Source organism: Gastrolobium bilobum, unplaced genomic scaffold (genome assembly GCF_033153095.1).
Source record: "Gastrolobium bilobum isolate Gb01-03AN ecotype WA unplaced genomic scaffold, APGP_CSIRO_Gbil_v1 utg2195, whole genome shotgun sequence".
Lineage (NCBI taxonomy): Eukaryota > Viridiplantae > Streptophyta > Magnoliopsida > Fabales > Fabaceae > Gastrolobium > Gastrolobium bilobum.
This window is the reverse complement of record NW_026895782.1, coordinates 1138785-1164095: the sequence shown is the minus strand read 5'-3', so window position 1 is coordinate 1164095 and position 25311 is coordinate 1138785. Positions and strand designations below refer to the sequence as shown.

The 25311-nt window shown below is 32.4% G+C and overlaps 3 protein-coding genes across 5 annotated transcripts; 2 read left to right on the top strand and 1 right to left on the bottom strand.

The window, feature by feature from the left end:
• Positions 1–1693: 1693 nt before the first annotated feature.
• LOC133295956 (mitogen-activated protein kinase homolog NTF3) lies at positions 1694–4339 on the bottom strand. Of its 2 annotated transcripts, XM_061494894.1 has the most exons (3): positions 3964–4339; positions 3145–3570; positions 1694–2710 (listed from the first exon to the last, which is right to left on the bottom strand). In XM_061494894.1, the coding sequence occupies exons 2-3, from the start codon at positions 3565–3567 to the stop codon at positions 2015–2017; spliced, it is 1119 nt and encodes a 372-aa protein (XP_061350878.1). In that variant the 5' UTR covers positions 3568–3570; positions 3964–4339; the 3' UTR covers positions 1694–2014. The 2 variants fall into 2 exon arrangements, with proteins under 2 accessions (XP_061350878.1, XP_061350879.1); XM_061494895.1 differs by lacking the exon at positions 3964–4339 and having other exon boundaries at positions 3145–3922.
• A 2613-nt stretch (positions 4340–6952) lies between these two features.
• On the top strand, positions 6953–12315 carry LOC133295886 (AP-4 complex subunit mu-like). Of its 2 annotated transcripts, XM_061494776.1 has the most exons (14): positions 6953–7084; positions 7282–7376; positions 7920–8123; positions 8668–8784; positions 8884–9012; positions 9143–9268; position 9401; positions 9645–9739; positions 9836–9940; positions 10018–10112; positions 11157–11244; positions 11388–11448; positions 11533–11606; positions 11954–12315. In XM_061494776.1, exons 1-14 carry the CDS (start codon positions 7027–7029, stop codon positions 12050–12052), a joined length of 1347 nt encoding a protein of 448 aa, XP_061350760.1. In that variant the 5' UTR covers positions 6953–7026; the 3' UTR covers positions 12053–12315. The 2 variants fall into 2 exon arrangements, with proteins under 2 accessions (XP_061350760.1, XP_061350759.1); XM_061494775.1 differs by lacking the exon at position 9401 and having other exon boundaries at positions 9143–9254; positions 11954–12314.
• A 4553-nt stretch (positions 12316–16868) lies between these two features.
• Positions 16869–18857, top strand: LOC133295953 (alcohol acyltransferase 9-like). Its single transcript, XM_061494891.1, has 2 exons — positions 16869–17336; positions 17872–18857. Exons 1-2 carry the CDS (start codon positions 16905–16907, stop codon positions 18769–18771), a joined length of 1332 nt encoding a protein of 443 aa, XP_061350875.1. The 5' UTR covers positions 16869–16904; the 3' UTR covers positions 18772–18857.
• The last annotated feature ends 6454 nt before the right edge of the window (positions 18858–25311 follow it).

The following is a 25311-nucleotide window of genomic DNA, read 5'->3' as shown; positions in this document are numbered from 1 at the left end:
TTGTGATTAATATAATTTTTCTAACGATTATATCTTTTAAAGTCCAAGCTATCATTTTTTACACAAATATTATTTTTTTATCATTATATTCAAATGTTATTAGCATTTAAGTATTTATTTGTAATAAATTATAAAATGCTTTAATAACTTCTCTCTTCTTATCATATTTCACTTTGTCAAAGAAAGAAAAACTAAAAAAGCAAAAAATAAAAATAAAATTTGTCCTTTTGGACTTGCATGTTTTGCATATTATAAAATCTAGAACTTAAGTTGATTCTCACTGCAGAGTGAGCCTGAGGTAGGTCCGTTAAAGTCTAATTGACCACAAATAGCATTTTTAACAAGTAGTATATATTTAATGTTAATAACATCTTCTACAATGTTTATTTTTAATAAATAAGTTGCTAGGGAATTAAAAAAATAAAAAAGTCATTTATTTTTAATTTTTTCCAAGCTATATTCCCAAGCAATGGGATCATTTCGTGAAACTGAAAAATAAATCAATTTTAACAAATCAGAATAAAAAAAATATTTATGGAGAAGTTATCATATATCCTTTCACAACAATTCGAGTTTTGTAACTCGGGTTTGGGTTGCTCTCCGTAACTTTGAGTTGTAAACTCATTTATTCTTTAAAGCTCCCAACCATTTTGTAATACGACCATGCCAAAGGTGTGATTCTTATGCAAGGATTGCATCCCGTCTTGCATGGTTTTTTCTCATTCTTCCTTCTTATTACTTGTCATTGCTTCATTGTAGCTTTGAGGTTCCCTTTTTCTGTTACAATAGTGTATTCGTCAGCAAAATATCTTCGGCTAGATTGTCGAGTTTGAGGTTGAGCTTAAGGTTATTGCTCGTAGTTTTGCACTGCCTCAGCCAACTCATCTTGTTCTTGTGTCGGTGGCTCATCATTTCCATGACTAACATTCGCAACAATATTATTGACCTTACCGACTCTCCCCCAATTCATCTTGATTGAAGGATAATATGAGGTCCAAGTGAGAAACAATTTGAACCTTAGACCTCTTGATGTCCTTAATGGTCTCATCCTCAAAGAACATACATCTCGACTTCTTACAATTTTTCTCTTACTCAAATCCCAAAGTTGGTAATTAAACTCGTCCTTTAGTAAGCTGAGGTAGATATACTCCTTGGACTTTGTATCTATGTTTTTCATCACTCACTCAAGCACCAAAGTATAATATCTTGTTACCCCATTTAAAAAATTTGCCATTATTGCATATTAACATAAATCAAGGAATTGTTAAGTGCATTTACTCAATAATTTATGTGTCTTACGAGAACTGGATTGCTAAGCGGTGTTAGTGTCAAAGTAGGAATACTGTCACAAGTTCCTCACCACCCACAAACGATAGCTAAGTGGCAAGGTTAAACTTGCAGTTAAGGGACTTGCTCATACCACGAGCGAATATTAATTTTAGAGGGCATGGAAAGAAGTTACAAGTTCATCAGATGTTTTGATTACTGAGGTTGGACTTTTCTAATTTACCAAAAATCTCTTTCAGCCGAGGCAACCAAGAAGTTTTATATACCAAGGGCTCCTTACATTTCTGCTCAAAGCCAAAGTAGATCATTTTTTGAGCCCTCACATACACAAGTGATGTACACATTGCAGAAAAGAAAAAAAACTGTACTTCAAATAATAATACATTATTGATAAACATTAGACTTTATTTACAAAATGGTTTATGAAAGACAAAAGACATGTTTATATACAAACTCAAACGAGGCAGCTACAACACCGAGCTAAAGATATAATCAATCTCTCAACATGGCGGTTAAAAACTATCATGCATCACCAGCAAAACACAGTTATACATGATTTTTCAGGATGACCACCTTTTTGCTGTTTTTCTCTGCTCTCAACTAAGAGAAAACAGAGCATATATTGAGCTCATTGATGACAAAGCCCTCCTAGTTATTTGAAGCAAGCTATGATATTAGAACTCTCTTGGCACCAACAAAAGGGAACTTAAAAACAAAGAAAGTAAGATTACGAGCACAACTCTGCATTTTCCATGGTAGATTCGGGATGGTAATGAAGCATTTCCTTCCACATCATCTCCCTTATCATCTCTTCCCCTAGATCCTCGTCAATGTCAAGATCAATTGGAATGATGGCTGGAGGGTCACTATTAGGATCATACAGAGGGGCCATGTATGGGTGTTGAAGCGCTTCAGTGACACTAATCCTCTTTGTTGGATCGAAAACAAGCATCTTTGTCAACAGATCAATTGCCAATGGATGCGCGTTAGGGTAGAGTCGGGAGAAGGGGGTTCCAGGAGAATATGGAAGTGATTTGATATACTTCTTTGCCTTTGGATTATCAATGAATTCAATATCCTCCTCCCTTTGACTACCAAGGATGTTGATAATCAGTTTCAGCTGGTTGAGACACTCTGAACCAGGGAAAATAGGTTTTCGCCCAAGAAGCTCTGCAAAGATGCATCCCACAGACCATACATCAATAGATGTCCCATAGTTGTCACAGCAGAGTAGGAGCTCTGGTGCCCTATACCACCGAGTGACAACATACTCAGTCATGAACTGGTTCTTGCTGCAGTTAGTGCGTGCTAACCCAAAATCACATATTTTCAGGTCACAGTTTGCATTAATTAGAAGATTCCCAGGTTTCAAGTCACGGTGAAGGATGTTAGCTGAGTGAAGATATTTCAAGCCCCGAAGCAGCTGCAACAAAGAACTTTCAATTGGTAAATGCAATGATCAACAAAGCATGATCAGAGAGTCCTACAAATGTACCAAATCATGATTGATGCAAGTTCTTCAGGAAAAACTACAGGTTCAGAAAATCCAGGGAGATCTAAAAGATAGTATGGTAAAATGCATCAGAAAAAAAAAACATTTTTAAAATGTGGAGAGTCCACAAGTTTGTAAGCTTACAAATCTTGACATATTAGTTGGATTTTACCAATGCAAGACTATCACGAACTTACAAATGAGTTCCACAAATGTTTTTTTTTTTTTTTGCTTAGTGTCAACTTTAGAATACTAAACTTGCATCGAAAGTAAGCATTATGAACACCACGTAGAAAAAAAAAAGGCATATTTGAAGCCAATATAACAATACTCAGTGACCCTAATAATGGGCCAAAGATTCATACCTGAAAGAGGAAATATTGACAGTGATCATTAGATAGTGCTTGAGAAGACTTAATAATCTGATGCAAATCCGTGTCCATGAGTTCATAAACCAGATAGACATCCTTGAAACTGTTTCTATAAACGGGCATCATGATGTCTTTTAAAGCAATAACATTTTCATGGTGAAGGTGGCGAAGAAGTTTCAGTTCACGCAAAGTTCTCAGTGCATCAACACGATTTTCAAAGGCATTCTGTATCTTCTTGATTGCAACTTTTTCATTGGTTTCTCTATTGACAGAAGAGCACACAATTCCATATGCTCCTCGACCAATAGGCTTGATGGGCACGTATTTTGTATCAATCTCAAACAGGGTTTGCCACATGGAATAATAATGCTTTCCTTCAGTTCTGATCCCATTCGGAGGCTCAACAGGAGTAGCCATTCCCTGCAAATTAACATCAACAAGTACAAGACTTTGAACCAATCACAATTCAGAAAGTTTTCGTGTAAGTGGGTAGTCGAAAGAATCAAAGTAGCATATTAGCATCCCCTTCGGTCCTGACTATAATAATTTTAATTAATACAATTCAACGAGACTTAAAAGCTCCATAACATAAATGACCTACCATTAAACACCTAGATCCAAATCCAAAATTTTATTTAATTTATCTTGAGATGAGACCATGTAGAGATCTGTAGCATATATTTATAATAACAGAATTAAAAGCAGAGGCACTCCAGGGTAATCATTAATTAAGCCCCAAAAAAAAAAGAAAAAAAAAAGAGAAAAAGCCACTCTATTTCCAAATGTAGAAGGGATTTAAAAGAAAAGGATTACCTTTTATGTGAAAAAACAAAGCTTTATCCTTGTAGCTATGCAAGTTCAGCCGAAGAATCTGATTTCATAGGCACAAAATTGCTTCAGGGAAGGGTCGATTCCTTAGTGAAGTTGAGTGGAAAAGCAGATTTTAACACGTTTGAATGGGTTATGTGTTGGGCATGTTTGATCTCTTCGGGGCTGCATAGGTTTTCTCAGCGATCAAGATTCCTTACGTTGTCACGACAAAACCAGAGAGCAACGGATATTTGGAGTTTCTCAAAGGTAATGCATCTCTCACAACAAAGTCACACCCGCGTTTTGCTCCATTACCCACACATAGCACTACCACTTACCCTCTTGATATTTCTTTTTCTTCTCTCTTTGTTTTGTTTCTTCCCTCGTCCTTTTTCGTGATACTCGTTTTTGGCTGCTTGTTTTTTTATTATTAATACAATAATGAAATAATATACTGATAATAAGTTGTTTGTTCTACCACTTGATTTTTATTTAACTTATTTTTTTTTTATAATTGATGTATTCATTAAAATCTTAAAACGTCACATGAATAAAATAAAATAATACAAATTATTGAAGATTTACCCGATAGAAAACGTAGCGTAGACACGACGTTAGAATGGCAGCTTTAATTTTTTAATACACTAAAAGTATTTTTGAATAATTTATCTTAATGGATAATGGTACGACTCCACATCAAGTATTTACTATATAAAAATGTACTCTTATTTAATAAATTTAAATAATTTTATTTGAGAGTATAGCTTTTTTAATTATATTATCTATTTAAAAATCTGTTATTGTATTTTTAATTTAAAATATATCCTTTTTTTGTAGCTTTATTTTTCAAAATATAAAAAGGGTTTTATTAATCTCGTGTGTTGTGGGCTCCACCATCTGAAAAAAAGAAGAAGAAAAAGGTGGCACAGTTATCGAAGGACGTATAAAAAAAAAGTTATCACATGCAACATAAGAGTAGTTTTTCCCGTATAAAAAAAGAGATGCAACACAAGGACTTTCTAGATAATTCATCCTAGATATTACTTTTGTCCAAACACACTTAATTCTGAATTATGATATAATTCAGTGCATTAGTGCTGGTATGATCGCAACTGTATATTTTTACGCGATCAATACCTATGTCTCCTCTCCCACCCCTTGGTCTCTACAGCAAAAGTAAAGGCAAAAACAAGAAAATTCCCACGCGACTATTTAAAAATTTGTTATTGTTTTTTTTAATTTAATGGAGGTATATTGAATTGAGATTTTAAAGGATTATTTTTGGACCAAAAAATTCATTGATATTCAATTAGGATTTTAAATGATTAAAAAAAAGTTACAAAGTATTCGATGGTATTCAATCAGGATTTTAAACAATAGAAAAATAATTTTGTGGTATTCAAAAATCTGACGATTTTAATGAATTTTCTATGGTATGAATTTCGTGAGACCTTTTAGTGAGAAATATAAATAAGATGTCTCTTTCATAATCTCACCCCAACCCCTATGATTTATTGAGATTTTTTCTGTTGTATTGTCTTCTTCTTTCTCCGACAGATCGACCCGCTCGAAATCAGGTTCCGTCATGAGAGTTTCATTAAAGCTCAAAAATGACAGATTTTTGAGCTATTATTATTACAAAACAACCCAGAAATACCAATACAACAAGATTCTAATCTAATTTATCTCAGAAACAGCAGATTTTTGAGAGTTTTTGAAAGTTTAAATACAAATTCTCAAGCTATGGTTATGATTTTTCATGGCACAAAAATATGTGATTTTTGTATCAAAAACAACATAAAACGGTGGGAAAACAACATACGAACAAAAACTCTACAAACCAATTTTCGTTTTATATCAATGAAACAAGATCAATTTAAATAAAGATTAAAACTTTCAAAATATGAAACTTATGTTTCGTAACAATACATTCATGAATGAAATTCCTTAACTATAGGAAACGATTTCAAACAATTTTTGTGTCAATAGATCATTAAAAACTTGTCATTCAAAAGCCTCAAAGCAACTTAACGTTTCAATATATCGATTGAAAATAATTTAAGAAATTTTATAAACTTTCATACAATAAAACCCATAAATTCATATTCAAAATTTTCTTATAATACTCACTGAAAAATGCATATGATATATGGTTACAAAACTCTCATCCCGTAGAATAAAAATCCCAAAGTTTCTAAGATCAATTGTAAAAAATTTTAAACAAAATTTTATCAAGAACTTTAGGTTTTATATACAAATTTCAAATTATTTTAATAAATAATGATGTGGGTCTTACAATCATATATGTACAGCTCTTATTATCTTTATCTCATTGGTCAAACCCAATAGTAGAAATGAGAAGATATTAATGCATGAAGAGCTAATATAGATATGTGGAAAGCTACTACTTAGTAAGATATAAAGTTACTGAATGAGAATGTTATATTAGGTTTTATTTTTTTATTAATATCATCGCATTTCGTTGTTATTTTTATTGACTCTTTTAATTTTAAATAAATTCAAATGATTTTTTAAAATCTTATAAATCTATATATTATCCTTTCAAATCTTATAAATTTTATTAAAATTCTTTAAAATTCAATATTATAAAATTTTGATGGTAAAAAAAGTCTTTAAAACCACTACAGTTCTGGATAATCTTTTAAAATTTATAAGATTTTTTAATCTTAAAATAAATTTTTAAAATCCTAATCCAATAAACTCCCTAAAATACTTCCCCAAATATAGGGTTATAGTTGGTCGCAGAAGAATTTTATTTTATTTTTTTCACAAAATAAGGAGATTTCCTAACATAAAAATGTATTTAAACCTTAAATGTAAAAACGACATGGGTCATATAAAGTTGCCAATTTCTGGGCCGTCTGGGTTGTGCGTGGCAGAACGGCAAGGCGTTTGTTGGGAAGTGTGGTCCCACTTCAACCACGGGCTTGGATCAAGTAAAGATAGAGGAAGCTGAGTTGAGTTGAAGAAGGAAAGACGAGGTCGAAAGGTAAAAGAGTGAGTTGAACTGAACACCAAAACAAAACAAAACAAAACAAAGCAAAGATGATATCTCAGTTCTTCGTGCTTTCACAGAGAGGCGACAACATCGTCTTCCGCGACTGTCAGTATTATTAACACTCCAATATTTCTTCATCATATCCTTCAATTTCGTAACTATATATAAATTCGAACTTCAAATTATTTTTGTTTCTGATGAAATTTGATCCACTCTGCACCTCCCTAACATTTGTGACTAATTCATATATCAGTTGGATTTTAACTTATTCCTGTCGTTTGTGTTAAACTAAATAAATGCAGATCGCGGCGAAGTACAAAAAGGAAGTGCTGAGACATTTTTCCGAAAAGTCAAATTCTGGAAAGAAGATGCTGAAGGAGATGCTCCACCTGTTTTTGTAGGTATTTCATTCATGATGTCAAATATCCAGTTTCCCTTTCACATTTCTTCTGCAAACTTCAAACACTTCGCCATTTAGCAATTACTGATTTACATTTCTTATGTTTTATCTTTTATGATGTGATTACCATCAATGCATTTTTATTTTTTCCTTTCCCCCTTTCCATCTTTGATACTTATTTCTAAATTTTTCGAAAAGTTATATTTTTTGGCCTACATGCTCGCGCAGAGATTTGAACTTACAACCTATTGTCATTCTATTAATTTTCTATTCCTAAAAAAATGTAGGATTTTCAAGGCTCGTTTGTGATGACTGAAATTTTAAAGGAACTCGACTCATTTCATTTCTTTTTGAGAGTTGATTGTTCTTGTGTGTGTGTATGTGTGTGTGTGTGTGAGAGAGAGAGTTTATCATTGACTGATAAAACTGGAGGAATATTTAAGAAATAATAATAATATTAATTTGTATTAGATTTAATATATTTTCCCCTGTTTTTTAACCTGATCGTTTTATTTTATGTCTTGTGTCTGTTTTTTATAGAATGTAGATGGTGTGAACTACTTCCACGTGAAGGTTGCTGGATTGCTGTTTGTTGCTACAACTAGAGTCAATGTCTCCCCTTCTCTTGTTTTGGAACTTTTACAAAGAATTGCACGTGTCATCAAGGATTACCTTGGTGTTCTTAATGAAGATTCATTTCGAAAGAACTTTGTGCTCGTGTATGAATTGCTGGATGAAGTGATTGTAAGTATTTGCTATTCTTCCTTGCTTGAACTGATTTTTGAATGGTTTCCTTGCGGAAAATAACCATGTAGGCATGTTGGCAAACAAATCATGCTTACCTCAGTTAATCTAACACAGGACCATTGAATGCTTTTGATAATTTATACTTTTAGTGTTTCTTTGCTATGCCAACTCTCTCATCAACAAGTTTCAATTTTCAAATCACCATGTAGGATGTGACAGATTGATAAGAAAGTGCACTTTTGTAAAATTTTCTTGTAATCTTTTCCTGTTAGTCACATTTGGAGAGGCAGAGAAACTTTCTAATTTGTAAAAATGCTTCATTTTTTTAATCTAACTTTGGTATATGGGTTATTCATTTTCTTTAAAGTGAAAACTGAAACTGAATTTGTTACTTGTTTAACATATCAATTGATCACTGTAAACAATTGAATTATGCTTATTTCTTTTCATACCATTTTAAAGCTTGCTCATTTTTTTCTGTCCCTAACTGCAGCATTTTGTGTTTGATATATCTAGTTACACTAAAATCCATTTGTTCCAGGATTTTGGTTATGTGCAAACAACCTCCACTGAGCTTTTGAAGTCATATGTTTTCAATGAACCAATCATGATTGATGCTGCACGGATGCCTCCCCTTGGTCCTGCTTCCATTTTCATGGTAATTATTTGTAGAGTCAGACAGTCAGTTACTTGCTGCAGGCATATCGTTGGTTGTTATGCTCGGTTTTATTGACTTGTTAAGCTCTTATATTTGCAGCAAGGGACCAAACGAATGCCAGGCACAGCTATTACAAAATCTGTTGTTGCTAATGAACCTGGTGGTAGGAAGAGGGAGGAGATCTTCGTTGATGTAATTGAGAAAATAAGTGTTACATTCAACTCTAGTGTGAGTATTTAAGTCTACTTTTGATATGGTTTTTCCATGTTATCTGCTACGGTGTCTTTCTTCCTTTTGTCATACATATACTGCTGCAAAATTTTGAAATATTTTGGTATGAATTTATTGTTGGAAACAGGGATTTATACTTACTAGTGAGATAGATGGCACCATTCAAATGAAGAGTTATCTTACTGGTAACCCAGAGATTCGACTTGCTCTTAATGAGGACCTGAGTATTGGAACAAGTGGTAGGTCAATCTATGTTATATTTTGTTCCCCTTGAAAATTGAAACTCGAAATGCTAAAAAAGATATGTATGGTTTCCTTACCATGTGCTTTTTCTGGTGGTTGACTGTTGTCTGACATATATTATTGACTATCAAGTAACACATAGGGTACTCCTTTGTTGTTATTCTCTTATTCTATTGAATATTTAAAGTCTTGACATATTGAAAACATTCTATGTTGTCTAGTGTCAATAAGGGGATGTTTTTAGTCAGTCTTAGTTGGTTGACTCACTGATGAATGGATAATTTTCTTGAAGAGACATGTGTTGTTGATTAGTTGGTTTTTCATATCCCTATCAATTTTTGCTGTCTTTTCATTCTTTCCTGATTTCTTTCTATCATCTTTAACAGATTATAGAGGTTCAGGTGCTGTGATTTTAGATGATTGTAACTTCCATGAGTCTGTACACCTTGATAGTTTTGACGTTGACCGAACTTTGTCATTGGTAAGTGCATAGTACATTAGCTTACATATATTGATAATACAAAAGCATGTTATAATTTTGAGTCCTTTGACTAATTACTATGCCATTGTTCGATAGGTACCACCAGATGGTGAATTTCCCGTCATGAATTACCGTATGACTCAACCATTTAAGCCACCCTTTCGTATTAATGCATTGATTGAAGAAACAGGATCCCTCAAGGTGGTTTTGACCTCTCTCTAATTTTCTAAATCTTCTTGTTATTTAGCACATTCTGACGACCTGCTATTTTTTCATAGGCTGAAGTGACCATTAAAGTGCGAGCTGAATTCAACTCAAGCATCAATGCTAACTCCGTTGTGTTACAGATGCCACTGCCAACATTTACAGCTCGGTATTTGAATTTTCTTCATGATCATTATACATGAGTTGATAGGAACAATTTAGTGTATAGCTATCAATAATGGGCTAGGATTTAAGTAACTAGGACCCATATATTAGGTGGGTTAAATGAGATAGCTTTTAACTTGCCTACAAAAAAAATAAAAAAAATTGAAAACACATAATAGAAAGAAAAAATCATCATGTTTTTCAAAAATTAAAGTATTAGCAAATAGCGTATCTCATAATTTTTTATTCTAATTATTATTTTGTTAAACGAGTATGTTAGCAAAATTACTGCAACCTGTGAGTAAGCAACTGATGTTTGTTCCATTTTTGCAACTGGACTACATTAATCACAAAAGATAGACCTAACTAATTCACCACAAAACCAGAAAATCACCGGCCAACAGGTTTCCTTTTCTGTCATGCTTGGTTGCTTATGATATTTTCTTGTCATTGGTGGAATGCAGGAGGAGAGATTATGAACAAGAAAAGATATGAGGACTAAGAATCAAGTATGGCATATAAACACAAACAGTAGCCACTTTCACCATATTGACTTCTAATACCTTGCCTTTACCAGTTCTTAGTAAGCCATCCCTTTTCCAGCTCTCAGTATTCCCACACCTCAGCATTCAAGATAAAAATTCAATGCCTAATGCTGAATGTCTCCAATCATAAATCAGAACTCGAAACATTCAACATGCAAAATGAAAAAAAAAAAAAAACAAAAAACAAAAAAATGGCAGAGAGGTTACTAGCACTGACACTGATGCCATTTTGGTAGTAATGGCACAGCCTCACTGGTGACTGGCTGTGTAAAAGAGGGACAAGGAGATAAGGAGGGGAACTATGCCTGTGTATATATTCCAGAGGCTGATTTGTTCTTGATGCAAATGGGGGTGGCGGGAGTCTGATTTACCAAACATGCTACCTTTTGTTTTTAATTTGTTAGACAGACCAGGCTAAAAAGCCCATTCATTAGCATGGTTAAAATACCATCCTGATTACTTGCTCTTACACCCTCTATGTAAATTTATTTTCAATTTTTCAGTGTTAATTTTGAGTTGGAACCTGGAGCAGTTGGACACACAACTGATTTTAAGGAAGCAAATAAAAGATTGGAATGGGGCCTAAAAAAGGTAATATTGATCTTTTGTTTTTCCATTAATAATGAATATGTTTTAAAACACTGATTTATTTGATGTTCATAAAGGATTCTTCAGTTAGTTATTTGAGGCTTGTATGGGTATTACTAATAGCTAGACTGGTCCACCTCTTACAGGTTGTTGGTGGATCTGAACATACTTTACGAGCAAAGCTGACATTTTCACAGGAGTTACATGGTAAAATGCTGATAGTTCTGTTTTGGTTGAATGTCAAAAGATATTCTTCTTTGTAATGAATTATCGTGTTTGTAATGAACACAGGAAATATCATGAAAGAAGCAGGGCCTCTTAGCATGACTTTCACTATACCTATGTACAATGCTTCAAGGCTTCAGGTAAAATGCTAAGGATTTTTTTGAAGTTACATTTTCTTTTACATTTATTAAATAAAGCTAGATAGACTGTATTGGACTTTTATAGGTGTTAGTTGAAAATTGTGCCCGATCTTTCTGATGATATAGTGCCACAATTATACTGTTAATCTAGAAATTAAATGTTATATGTCTTGGTTGGTTTTATTGTAGCTGAGTTACTGGATGCTAAAAGTGAAACTGTGTTATCCCTTCATGATTCGAGGATTAGATTCAACTTTCCTCTTTATTACTGCAAATTTTGTTTTTCTTTCTAGTTTATTTGTACTCTCTCATCATAAATAGTTCTAAGATGGCATTTGTTGGTGCAGGTGAAGTACTTGCAAATAGCAAAGACGTCAAAAACACACAATCCATATCGATGGGTTAGATATGTAACCCAAGCAAACTCATACGTTGCTCGGTTGTAATTCCAATTTCTGCAAGTCCAAATTCAAAAGATACTTGTTTTTCCAACTCATTTATGTTCATGTATTGCTGAATTATTCGAGGAAAATTACATGTACTGTTTTTAGTCAAATGATTTGTAATTAAATTTGGGGTCTGGCAGCATATCAGGTGAAAAGATGGCAGGCCCTTGACCGCTAAAATAGAAGATGATTATCACTAGATAATGAATTGGCTAAGTGGAAAGGTGATAGGAGTTCTTAAAATTAGTGATTTTTAATGAAAATGAAAATGTATTAGACATAAATTATGAGGAAGGCAGTGATAGTAAAGTTTTGTAATTTGGTTGGTTCTAGAGATGAATGGTTAGTCACTAAAGACTAAGATGATTAAAGACTTTATTAAATCTCAGTGGTCTTACGATGTGGTGAGCCGCCTCAGTGATGGATTAAATTATAGTTATTCTTTGGAAGATATATGCCATTGAACCTGAGCTGGGTTTGACGGGAATTCGGTTCCCTTGGCCTTGTGTGTCAACTTACGAACCACAATTCAAAAAGGAAAAAGTGAGAGAAAGCCGAAAGTCGTAAAACTAGGAAAAAGTGAGGTGCGAAAGTCTTATTGCGAAAGCCTACTAAAGATTAATATTGAAAAGTGGAGTAAAGCCAGCCAACCTAGATCTTATAAAATGGCGTTCACCGTTTTTTGTCTGCAATAAAGTTTGGCTCATACATCTTTGAAGTAAAAGTAACGAAGGATTGGATTTGTTGTTCTGGCAAAGTTTTTTGACCTTTTATTTGGGGGCATGTACCGCAACTGTTCATGTGTCTCTGTTTGGTATTAATTTATAGTAGGAATCGCGTATACTCATGGCAATCGGGTGAAATTAATCAATACTGAAAATGTCAAGGTGATTGATTTACGTGCGGATATACTTGATTTAAATCAAGAATGGAATTAATCTTCAGCTGAATAGTAGCCATTATCCGCCTGATATTCAGTTTAATTAATTTTCTATGCGCATGATTCCTGATAATTAGCAGTGATGCCTAGTCCATCCAATGGTTAGTCGGTTCATAGTACCCAAAAAACCAGCAGAGGTTTTCTATTATTTTGGGCCTTAGATTCTTTTGACTGTAGTTTGAGCTTGTATCCATAAATAATAATTATATGAGATGAAGTGAAAATGACTAGAATGAACAGAGTAAATTTGTGTGTGTGTGTTTTTTTTTAATTATTTCCTCCTTCCGTGTAATTGATTGCAATATTTCCAACAAGAACATAGATAATTTGTATTTCCAAAAAAATGAGGAGAGTAGATGACACTGCGGCGACACAACAATTGATGGTAGTCCCCACTCGCCAAACCACCAAGCAAAGAAGCAAGACTCTTGGTCCCTTCTCCTTCAGGTGTGGTAGCTGTCTCCTTCAGGTGTGGTCCATATCTGCTAATGCACCTCTTTACTTTTTTTATTTTATTTTATTTTTTTCTTTGAGAATTTAAATGCATCCTCTGGGACTATAATAAACTAAGTAAGTCTATACAAAAAATAATAATAATAATAAACTAAGTAAGAACGTACAATTCATTTTGGACCAGGATAAATCTTGAAAAAGCCATGGTAGATTGGTAGCCATAGCTTATATGTGTTTAAATCTTGAAAGAACGTACACTGTGTTTCCCGTCAGCAACTATGAACTGGGACTATTGTCGGTGCAGCATGTGATTAAGCTTTGTACATGTAGACGTTGTCTTCCCAGAAATCCTTAGTTGTACTTTTTATATATGGCACAGAACTGCTGAAATTTTATTTTGAATATTTAATTATTGACGTAAAAGTTTAAACATTTCTATACCATAACGTAGTTTCATTGGTGATTCAAGAAATATATGAATTTTGGGCGGAAAATTATTATATAAAATGCATTTCAAAGGTAAAAGTGATAACGAATTATATACTGTACACATTTATATGAATAATATAACGCTACGGTAAGTTTTTAAATTTTTAATAATATAAATGTATATAAAACAAGGGAAAAAGACTTCTCATGTTACATGAAAAGTCTCCTCTTTTATCACTCTCATTCCGATGTCCATGCCAATTACTTTTTTATTTTTTATTTTTTTGTTTAAGGTGAGCTTCATCTCTTTCTCTCTCCGTAGAAAAATTTGAATTTATCATGTAACATGAGAAATTGCAAGTCCATAAAACAATAACGGGCGTTTCTCCCCTCACGCTGACTTTCTTAATGGAACAAATTAGCCGTTGATGTATATGGTAGGAAAATGTGACATGTCTTATGGTCGAGGAGAAAAATTTCAGTCCTATTAATGTATTTGTTCCTTTCACTACAAAATTGACACTTGCATTAAAAAAATTTCCCCCTCCATTTCCTGTACACCCATCAGGCCATCATAGACATTGTCACATTTTTATTGACCTGTCCCATTGAGTAATTCATACAATAGGAGCACTGAAATTTTTTCCATGGTCGAAGCATAATAGAAATCTATACGTGGATTGAATAGTAGGAATTTTGAATTTTTGTTTTAAGTTTCGAGAAATTACCCCTAAGTTCAGCTCCATCTGACACAATCACATGTGTGTTGAAGTTCCAAAATGACCCTTAACAATCACATACGCATATCACTAATTTCTCCGTGGGAATTAAATTTTTACGTGTCCAACTTCTCTTCCATCTAACAGGTGGAAAGCAGTTGTTTTTGTGAAATATTAAGCACAAATGAAATTCTTTGTGCCTCGATGATTAATTTAAGGGATTTGATTTTCTCATGTTGCATGAGAATTCAATTCTTATGTTGTGACTCAACTAGTGGTGGACTCCATATTTATTTAAAAAAAAAAAAAAAACTTTACACGCAAATCAAAGGATCACTAACATGAGAGTTGAATTCTCAGGCAACATGAGAAAAAGTTTTCCCTTAATTTAAAGGTTAAACTTTTCTCATGTTACATGAGAAAAATTAATCTCCTTCACACACAAAGTAAAGGAGAGAGAGGAGAGAAAATAGAGAAGAGAAAAAAAGTAAAGAGTGAGCTCCATCTTTGATTTGAGTGTGTAGGAGAAAAATATTTTCTCATGTAACCTGAGAAAATATTAACCCTTAATTTAATCAGCAAAAACTTGCAGTTTTGTCTTTGTACTTTTTAATTTCGTAGCAAATTAAAGCAACTATATATATATATTTTTTTTTTGAATACAGCAACTATAATTTGTCTTAAACGAAAGAAGTCATGGTGCAGAGAAAGAGCACATATAACTTAGGGAAATAATACTCTCATGCCACATGAGAGTACATCATTTTCTTACACAAATTCGTTTTTCGTGCCAATTAATTTTTCTTTTTTTTTTTAAAAATAAAATATGGGACTCACATTTAACTTCTCTCTACTTTTTTTCTCTCCTACAATCCTACAACATAAGAAAACTTAAACCCTATAACTTATGACGAGGCTGCCCTCATCGTACGGAGCTCATTTTTCTGTACTCGAGGAGTATATATTCCTTGCCCAAAAATTAGAAAATATAGAATATGAATGAAAATAAATATAAAGGCAATGATAGTGAAAAAATATTATTTTTTAATATATTTAGTAAAAGATATACTGAATATTCGATGCAACGAGAGCACTAAAAATATTTTCTATCTTAGACTTGCACGTCGTACTCTAACCATGATCCAAAATGTCAATTTTAGAATGACTCATTGCTCTACCGAGAGTTGTGGGACATTGACCATACCGTCATAGTTTTCAAAAACTTTATCTGAATATCACTGGATTGAAAAAATTTGTCAAACTGCCACGACATCAAACCTGTTGTAGTGGGTTTGATATACCATATGACATGAAACCTGATAGCAAGTTTGGTGGTCAAACTAGTTAGACTGCTGTCAGGCAGTCTGAAACTCGCTAGGAACAAAATTTATGATGTTTTACCATGAAATTTTGAAAAGTCGTAACTTTTGACTTGAGTATTCGAATCAGGTGTTTTTTCTTTTTATTTCACGTAACATTTCAAGAGTTACGCGCTGACAAATTTCCAAAGGGGAATTTCGTCAATCCCCCCTCCCCCCCTCCCAAATGCTTCATTTTGCTCTTTTTGACATATTTTATCTTTGTAAATGATGTTATTTAAATTTTTACCTTCCAGCACTAAGAAATAATTCTCCGAGAATTTGCCAGCACATAGATGTAAAAGATTTACGTAGAATAAAAAAAAATACGTATTCGAACACTCGAGCAAAAAGTTATAACTTTTCAAAACTTTTGGATAAAACTACTAAAATTTTGTGACACGCGTCGTGATCATATGAGTCTAGAAAATCGGTGCCACTGATACCTAATTCCACACTAGCTGCTATGTGTGCAGTGTGCATGCTTTTGAAGCACCTCTACTAATTTGATCGCTAAACTCGCTCTCAGTAGCAATATGTTTGATGGCCTCTGTAGTTCTGCCACGTGGCAAAACTATACAAGTTGCCACTAGCAGCGAGTTGAACACCGTGGCAGTTGTTGATTTAATCGTGTTATTAATAGATTCGATTCCTACTCGATAATCGAAATAATTAGTAGAGTCGTTTAAGATTTCTGACACCTATTTAAAAAAAAAAAAAAAAAAAAAAAACGTACTTCTCTTGTCTACAGGTTAATAAAGGTCTTAGCAGTTCCCTCTTTCATTCACCTTTTCGTTCAATCAGCTCCTCCTTAATTAATTCCCTTCTCTTCTTTCTCTGTTTCTTTTAACTCTTTTTTTTTTTTTTTTTTTTTTATCTGTTGGCATATCGATCATCATCATTTTCATCAAAAACTGCATGAATTAAAGAGCTGCAAAAAAGTATAGGAAAATATGTTAAATTATGTGGAACTCCCTGATTGTATCTATCCTTGCCAAGCTGTGACCGTTATTCAACCAAGTGCTCCAACGCCAAAGCATTCTCTCTATCTCTCTAATCTCGATGACCAAAAGTTCCTTAGGTTCTCCATTAAGTATTTGTACCTCTTCAAGAAATCCGTGAGCTTAGATATCTTCAAGTCTTCTCTGTCCAGAGTTCTAGTGGATTACTACCCCTTAGCGGGGAGGTTGAGGACCGCTTCCATGGATGATCACAAGCTTGAGGTTGATTGCAATGGAGAAGGAGCTGTGTTTGTTGAAGCTTTCATGGCCATCACTTCTGACGAATTACTTGAATCTTCTAAGATTCCAAACAAGTCCTGGAGGAAGTTCTTGTATAAGGTGGAAGCTCAGAGTTTCTTAGATGTTCCTCCTCTCATAGTCCAGGTTAGATTCCTTTTCCTAATAATTTCCTTAGAATTAGATGGTTCATTATTTATGAAATAAGCTTAACAATTAGGTTATGGTCATTCGATTTAGTATTCAAATTAATGGCCAATTCTAAAAAAAAAATTAATTCTAGCTAATAAGAGTCTCGTATAAATGAATTGTTTAGGGTTCTGAAGTTTTAATTATGCAACTATATAAGTAATACTAATTAACCAAATAATTCTCAAACTAATATATACTCTAATCAGAATCCATGTAAATTAAAGTTGATGATCATAACAAAAAATGGGGAGCAAAAAGAAAACCAGAGAACATATATTTTAATTTTCCCTCACACAAAAAAGTATTATTCCTTTGGGTAATGTTATTTTCTCCTAAATTACTTTTTAATAATCTTCTTCGTCTTTAATAAAACAATATATTACAAACGTGTATTAGTAAAAATTAGTTAAGAGAACATAAAATTATTCTATTTCCTTATGTAGTAAAATATTCGTGTGGTTTGACCAATATGACTTCTGCTAATTATCAGATAACGAGTCTCCGTTGCGGGGGAATGATCCTGTGCACCGCGATTAACCACTGCCTATGCGATGGCATCGGCACGTCTCAGTTTTTACACGCTTGGGCACAACTGACCACCGCACCGAAAGCGGATTTGACCATCTTACCCTTCCATTGTCGACACGTGCTGAAGCCAAGAGACCCACCGCAGGTAAAGTTTCGTCATCCGGGATACACCGGAACAGACCCAACCCCTCAAGTTGACCTCCTCAAGTTGGTACAGTCACAGCCGTTGGTGCCAACATCGTTCACCTTCGGACCCTCCCATGTCCTCAACTTGAAGAAGCAGTGCGTGCCGTCACTGAAGTGCACCACCTTCGAAGCGGTGGCGGTGCACACGTGGCGCTCCTGGATTCGTTCACTGAACATATCGTTATCCCCCACACTAGTTTTGAAGCTCCTTTTCTCAGTCAACGTTCGAACAAAAGTGAACCTACCAGAAGGTTATTATGGAAACGGGTTCATACTAGGGTGCGCCGAGAGTACTGTAAAGGACTTATTGGAGGGTAACCTGCACCATGGTGTGAAGGTGGTGCAGGAAGCCAAGGCAAGGGTGAATGACAATGAGTGCGTAAGGTCAATGGTTGATTTGTTGGAGGACAAGATGGTAAAAACAGATCTTTCAACTAGCTTTGTCATATCTCAGTGGTCAAAATTGGGGTTGGAAGAGGTTGATTTTGGAGAGGGGAAACCTTTGCATATGGGTCCTTTAACAAGTGATATTTACTGCTTGTTTTTACCAGTAATCGGTGATGCTAATGCTGTGAGAGTGCTTGTGTCCGTGCCTGATACTATGGTGGATAATTTTCAGCATCTCATGAAAGAATGTGGAGATGTTAAGAATGGGTATCAAAATACATTCTTATGAAATGCTCCGGTTTGCTTTTTATTTTTTTTTTTATATTCTTTTTTTTCCAGCTTTTATCCCCTCCCTCTTAGCTAGTCTTAATATTATGGAGCACTTTTTTGGTGCGGCTGTAGCATTATATATTTATCCAAAAAGAGTATAAAAAAAAAAGGAAATTTAGATGGAAATAATTTAAAAAGATATGAATCAAAGTGGAAGAATACTTTTTTCTTTTGATAAGAAAATGTACTCGAGTGGGGAAATCCGCTTTGCCATAGAAATTTCCCTTGATATGAATGATCGATATAGTGGGGCTGGAATCAAATATACGTAACCGAGTTTTAGTGTATAAAAACAAGCCATCTCATGGACATGTTAGAAATGTTTATTTATGATCATATACTCTCTCTCTCGCTCTCATTCACAATTTATTAATTAATTTCTTCTTACATGTGATAATGCTTGAAACTGTTACTGAACCAAAATAAGTTACATCACAAAAAAATAATTATATATTTTTTTTTAAAAAATCTAATGGGAGAAAGAACATATATATTTTAGGGGAATATAATTTTTCACGTTGCATGAGACACAAAGAAAAATAAGAAGGATTTACTTATTTTTTCTCTCTTTTCCTTATTAGTGGATCCCACTTTTTTCTTTTGACAAAAATTATATCATGGAAAAACTAATTTCCATATTTTATACAATATAAATGTTGGGTTCGCTTTTTCTGCAGTTACTGCAGATAAGTTATCTGCAGTAAGCCAATACGACGTCGTTTTGGGACGGAAATCATGGTATTTTTGTAATTTTAATTTATTTTAAGGTTATAATAGTCTTTATATTTATAATTTTTTAAGATTTCAATACCAAAACGACGTCGTTTTGAGAATAAATGCAGATAACTTCTCTGCATTAGCTGCGGAAACATTTTTCCCATAAATGTTTACTCTATATTGAGTAAAATGTGTTTTGAAGGAAAAGAAAAGTTAAAAATATTTATCTATTTATTTATAAAATATAGACTCTCTTTAATTTTTACTTTATTAATACTAATCTACTCCTTTTGCTGAGATTATTTTCGATGTAACTGAAATTCATACTCGTTTATCAAAATAAAAAAAATATGGGATACAAATAAAAATAATTATAAAAATAAAGATAATATAAAAATATTCTTTTTTTCATATTTAATAAATAATATACTAAATATTCGATGCAACAATAATACAAAAAATATTTTCCTTCGGCACTCATGTCAAATTGACCACTGAGGATGAAAGATCATCCGAAACGTCTACTTATTTTATGAAAGATTGCCAACAAAGTCCGTGAATATGGAGGCCGCATGGAATAATACCATGCGCACGCTTCCTGTCCTGAGTCCCTGACTCCTAATATATAATGGAGCGCACTTTTCTTTTCTTCGGTATTTTTGTTGGAAATGACATTATTTTTATCATTAGATCATTCTTATATCATTTTTTAAATAATTAAAATAAGATAAATAAAAAAATTAAAACACTCAGTTAACACATTAAAATTGACTTCTTACATGTGTCGTTATTATAATAAATTTTTACATATTTTTTAAGCCTTTAAAAGTGAATAAGTGATAAGGGACTTGCATAATTTATATAAAATAATAAATTCAAATCTCAATGCCATTTGTAAAAGATAAAAAATAAAATAAACTTTTAAATATTTATTATCAACATTCACATATGAATATAACAGCAACTCTTGAAAATGAAACCTAATTATAAAATGGAAGGATATTTTTATTGATATAATTATTTAAGGTGGACTTAATATAATCATAAAATTAATATTCATAACAAAATATGTGGATTAACTGATAAAAAATTATTATAGTTTAATAGAATTTTATCGTTTTTACAATCTGCCGACTGATCAGACAAATCGGTGAAGAAATAGAAAAAAAAAATGCCGATAAAATAAATAACAATAAACTAAATCAATAAAATTTATATGTTTTACACAAATATAAAAGGACATTAATAATCAGACAAATACGAGTAAGTATGACATTGGAGATACAGATATGAGGCAGAACATGGGGTGGGACCGGCACTTTTTAAATCCCGTAAAATGAAAAGATCACAATCACATCATAGCATAGAACCATACTGTGCGTCGGAATCATTTTTTGTACGAATTAATGTTAAGCATTGGCAAGGGCCAAGGTATGTTCTCATCTTTCGCAACTATGCGGTAGCCACTACTGCTACATATTTTTTTCAGTTTTGGATAAGAGTTGAGAATCTTGAGATTGAGAATAGCTAGCACGTGAACACTAACTGATAATTAGTGTTTTTTCTTTTTTAATATCACAATGAATTTTTATAAGTTTAGTCTATTTTAAATCATTTATGGAACAAATTTTTATTTAATTATAAGAGCACGAAAATTATATAATCGAGGTTGCATAAGCACCCTGACTATCCCTTTTTGGTTACCGTTAATTAGTTTTAGTTAGAATTTTTTTTACCACTTTTGTGAAAAAGCAAGAAGGCATTAATTTGCAAGATCAGAAAAGGACCTTTTATTTGTTTATATCCACATAGCAATAAAGTTATATCAAATAATTATGGTAATTCAGTTGGGAGAACTGAGGAGATAAGGGTGAGAATATGATTTGATCGTCTCAATATTTATTTGGAAGAAATTTAAAGTATTAACCTTCGATCTGTTTTTGAATATGATTGCCTCTCATAAATGATGCATAGCATTAAAAACAAAAGAGCAATAAAGTTGAAATCGCTAAGATGTCTTATTTAGTCTACAGATTGATCAGGATCGCTAAGTTTGGTTTGGGAATAATTAGAGGGTGAAAGTGCAAAGCAGATCATCAAATCAAATGAAAGCACAACACAACAGAGCGTGGATGATTCCGATTCGGATACAGGATACTCAATCCAGCCGATATGCCTTGTGTCTCCCCTATTATCGTATTCTATGATATTCATTGGCTTCATATATAGATATGTCCACTATATTATGCTAATTCTATATATCACATGATTACCCATTTCTTGACTTCTGCAGCACTAAACATGATTAATTAAACCGCAATTTATCTCTTTATTATTGTTCTGATTAACCCTTAGTTAGCCCAACTATGATCCAATCCCCCTCTCTTTTTGATTAATAAAAGTTTAGGTAGATTTAGACACTAGTATGACAGTCACCAGGGTCAGAATAGATCTCTCAATCAACAAAGTTCTCACATTGACAAGTGGGATTTGAACCCACGCCCTTGTAGAGTATATTAAGACTTTTTCTTACAAATTTAAAATTTAAAGAATCTATATTTTTCCTGTTTTCCTCTCTTAAATATTGGCATGTAACAGTTCAGGGAAAATGATGACGAGCAAAACCGCAAACATACGTTGAATCACAAAGTCGTAATTTGGAATTAATTAATAGAGAATATAGTGAAAATAATAAAATAACATGATCGTGAGGGGTGAGAACAATCTTTTTGCTTAAGATATGGATAATACCTTTAATCAATTTTCCTGACTCTGATTCCAATCACTAAGCAAAATCAAATAGATCTTTATCTGGGTTCCTTCTCCTGATGTGTTGCATGGACATGACTGGAAGTCTATATTTTTATCTATGTGCGTTAATAGTTATCTTGGCATGACATTTGTAAAAACTCTTTATTGAGCGAGCGATATTACACTATACGACGCAACATTTTAGTTACTTATAAGGTTTTTAAAAAATTAAGTAATTCGAAATTTGAAGTCAGTATTCTTTAAAATCTTTTCATGTAAGTTAATTGTTGCTTGGGTCCCTTATTCATATGATAGCCTTACCTCATTTATAACGGAGCAATTTATGGTCAATTGACGAATCATTTAGGAGCATCTTTTATTATTATTGGAGATTTTTCTTGAACAATTGATATGACATAATTATTATATTAATTGTGGAAGATTATATTTTTCTATTGAAAAAATGGTTTAAATATTTTTCTATTAATTAATATTGTATTTTTTTTTTTTGGTGTGGAATATTGTATTAATTTTCTAAACAAGAGGGTGGTGGAAAACATCGAAAGAGTGTATATATATGGGATATTTGGGTTAAAAAAAAAATCTTGAGCGTTGTTATATTTGTACTCTAAATTTGCTCATAAAGAAATTTGATTTCTTAATCCGGGTTTGAGTGAATCAAATAAATTGTACAATTGTGTTCTTATTTATCCTTATGTCGTTGTTTTTATGATACTTTAAAGAAAAAACAGTCAAATGATTTTTCCGCAAATATAAATAAATTTATGATATTAATTTTTAATATATGATATTTATTCCCAACAACTGACATGTTATAAAGTTTTATATCAGTTGTATATTGCAGTAGGGATATTTGTAGGGGAGTAAAAACATGTTATGATACGCGAGTTGATCTGCAACTATGAAAATTTGTATTTGGATTGACTTGTAGTTTTTTTTTTCTTATCATATATATATATATATATTAAAAAAATAATGGTAAAAACTAGCATCGTGTCAATACAAATTCCATTCATATTTTTTAATTTTGACTCATTTATTAATTTTATTTTATCAATTACCGTTTTGATCGATAATTTGCATGTCTTTCATGTAGTATTATTTCAATCCCAAAAAAATTTGAATTGTGTTAAGGTTGAAGATATTAATACAAATAAAAATTCGAATTGTGTTCAGGTTAAAGATACTGACATGAATAAAAACTCATATTATATTTGTATTACGTATATTCATATCGTGTTAAATTCATTTCGTGTAGTATCGATTTATTTTGACATCTTACAAATATTTATATAATAAAAAAAATCGGTGAATGATAAAGATGGGAACTAAACATTTAACATAAAAATGAAAAAAAAATAATCGTTTTAGTCTGTTTAAATAAAGAGATTTGCATTTGTCATTTAATATGACACAAAAATTTTTTCTACACACAATATTTTGTGGGGTCCACACTTTCTATACACATAACGAATCTCTATAACATTACACAATCAATTTTCTTACAACAGAACTCTTATAAAATTCTTAAAATAAATGATAAGACTCTTAAATCTTAAATAATGACTGATGTCAGTGATGTGTAGCCAATATACTTGACTCAGTAAGGTACTAATAGTCCAAATTTGAAGCTATAAAGGTAAGTTTACGCACATATTCTGCCAATAAATCAACCGCAACGGATAACAACTAAACTAAAATATAGTTTACATAAAAATAAATAAGAGGAGGGATATTTTTACTATCAAAATTTTTACTACCAACTCACTACCTATCTAATTATCATTGGATCAATATTTTCTCTTTTTTCAAAAACTTTTTGACATTCTCTCTTTAATTCAATAGTGATTAAATAGGTAGTAAGTTAATAGTATAAAATTTTGGAGATAAGAATATCCTTTTAAAAATAATACTGAAATAATTATTTAATTCCTCTAAAATAATATTTTATTTTAATTGTAGGCCAGTGCGGTATGGTACCTCACTAAATTGTACAATTAGAAGTAGAACCCACTAAGCCTTTACACGCGTGCAACATTAATAGTAAACAATGATGCTATCCACATTTTTCTTTTACACAATGACACTACCGATTAAAACCACTAGCCTACTGTCAGATCGCTTTATAGACCCACATGAAAGGTATAAAGCGTCATCAAATTGGATATCTTAGTATCCATGGAATTTTTATATCCGAAAAAATGTGTGTCATTTTAAAAGATATAAAATTATGTTATTTTAAGAGAGGAAAATAGATAGATAATAAAAGAGAGAGTTGACAAAAAAATAAAGGTGTGGGTCTCACCTCTTTATGACAGTGAAATGATATAAGTTATGTCATTTAAAAGAATAAATATTTTTCCCTTTTTATATACACACATAATCTTTTCTGTGCACCTTTTTAAAATAAAAATAAAAATCTTCCATTTAAATTGCTCTCTTCTTTTCAAATTATCCATCTCTTTTTTTTTTTTCTTTCCATTTTAGGATAAGGACTATGAAGTCTCATATCACATAAAATGAGCTTGTATCCATGATATAAAAATATTTTTAGTGTTACGAATATACCTATCACTCGATATATTTTTTATCAAATATAAAAAAATGTCACATTTATATTATCATTATTTTTATAATTATTTTCTTTCATATCCTTATTTTTCCCATTTTATTAAGGATGAACCTATATCAGTTGCAGCCAAAATTTACTCCCATGATGGGTGTCACACTCACTTTCTTGGTGGGCACTGAAGCAATATCTTGGGCTACATTATCATTTCATCTTATGCAAATTCTATCTATCTATTATAGCGCGCTTTCCTCCTTCGTCAGTGTTGCTTTATTATTATTATTATTTTTGGCAATACTCTCAACTAGCATTTGACTCCGTTTTTGCTTGATCCCCAACATGATTTTGCTCATCATTCTTGCTGGGATTTGCCACTGACTATGTTTACACCTAATATATTGAAATTAACTAATCACATAAGGAATATTTGGACACCCATGT

Coding starts and splice junctions, on each gene's coding strand:
- LOC133295953 (XM_061494891.1), top strand. CDS start 16,905: ATGTTAAATTATGTGGAACTCCCTGATTGTATCTATCCTTGCCAAGCT. Junction 17,337..17,871: donor TTCCTCCTCTCATAGTCCAG/GTTAGATTCCTT, acceptor GCTAATTATCAG/ATAACGAGTCTCCGTTGCGG.
- LOC133295956 (XM_061494894.1), bottom strand. CDS start 3,567: ATGGCTACTCCTGTTGAGCCTCCGAATGGGATCAGAACTGAAGGAAAG. Junction 2,711..3,144: donor GTCAATATTTCCTCTTTCAG/GTATGAATCTTT, acceptor TCTTTGTTGCAG/CTGCTTCGGGGCTTGAAATA.
- LOC133295886 (XM_061494776.1), top strand. CDS start 7,027: ATGATATCTCAGTTCTTCGTGCTTTCACAGAGAGGCGACAACATCGTC. Junction 9,740..9,835: donor TTGACCGAACTTTGTCATTG/GTAAGTGCATAG, acceptor ATTGTTCGATAG/GTACCACCAGATGGTGAATT. Junction 11,607..11,953: donor ACAATGCTTCAAGGCTTCAG/GTAAAATGCTAA, acceptor TTGTTGGTGCAG/GTGAAGTACTTGCAAATAGC.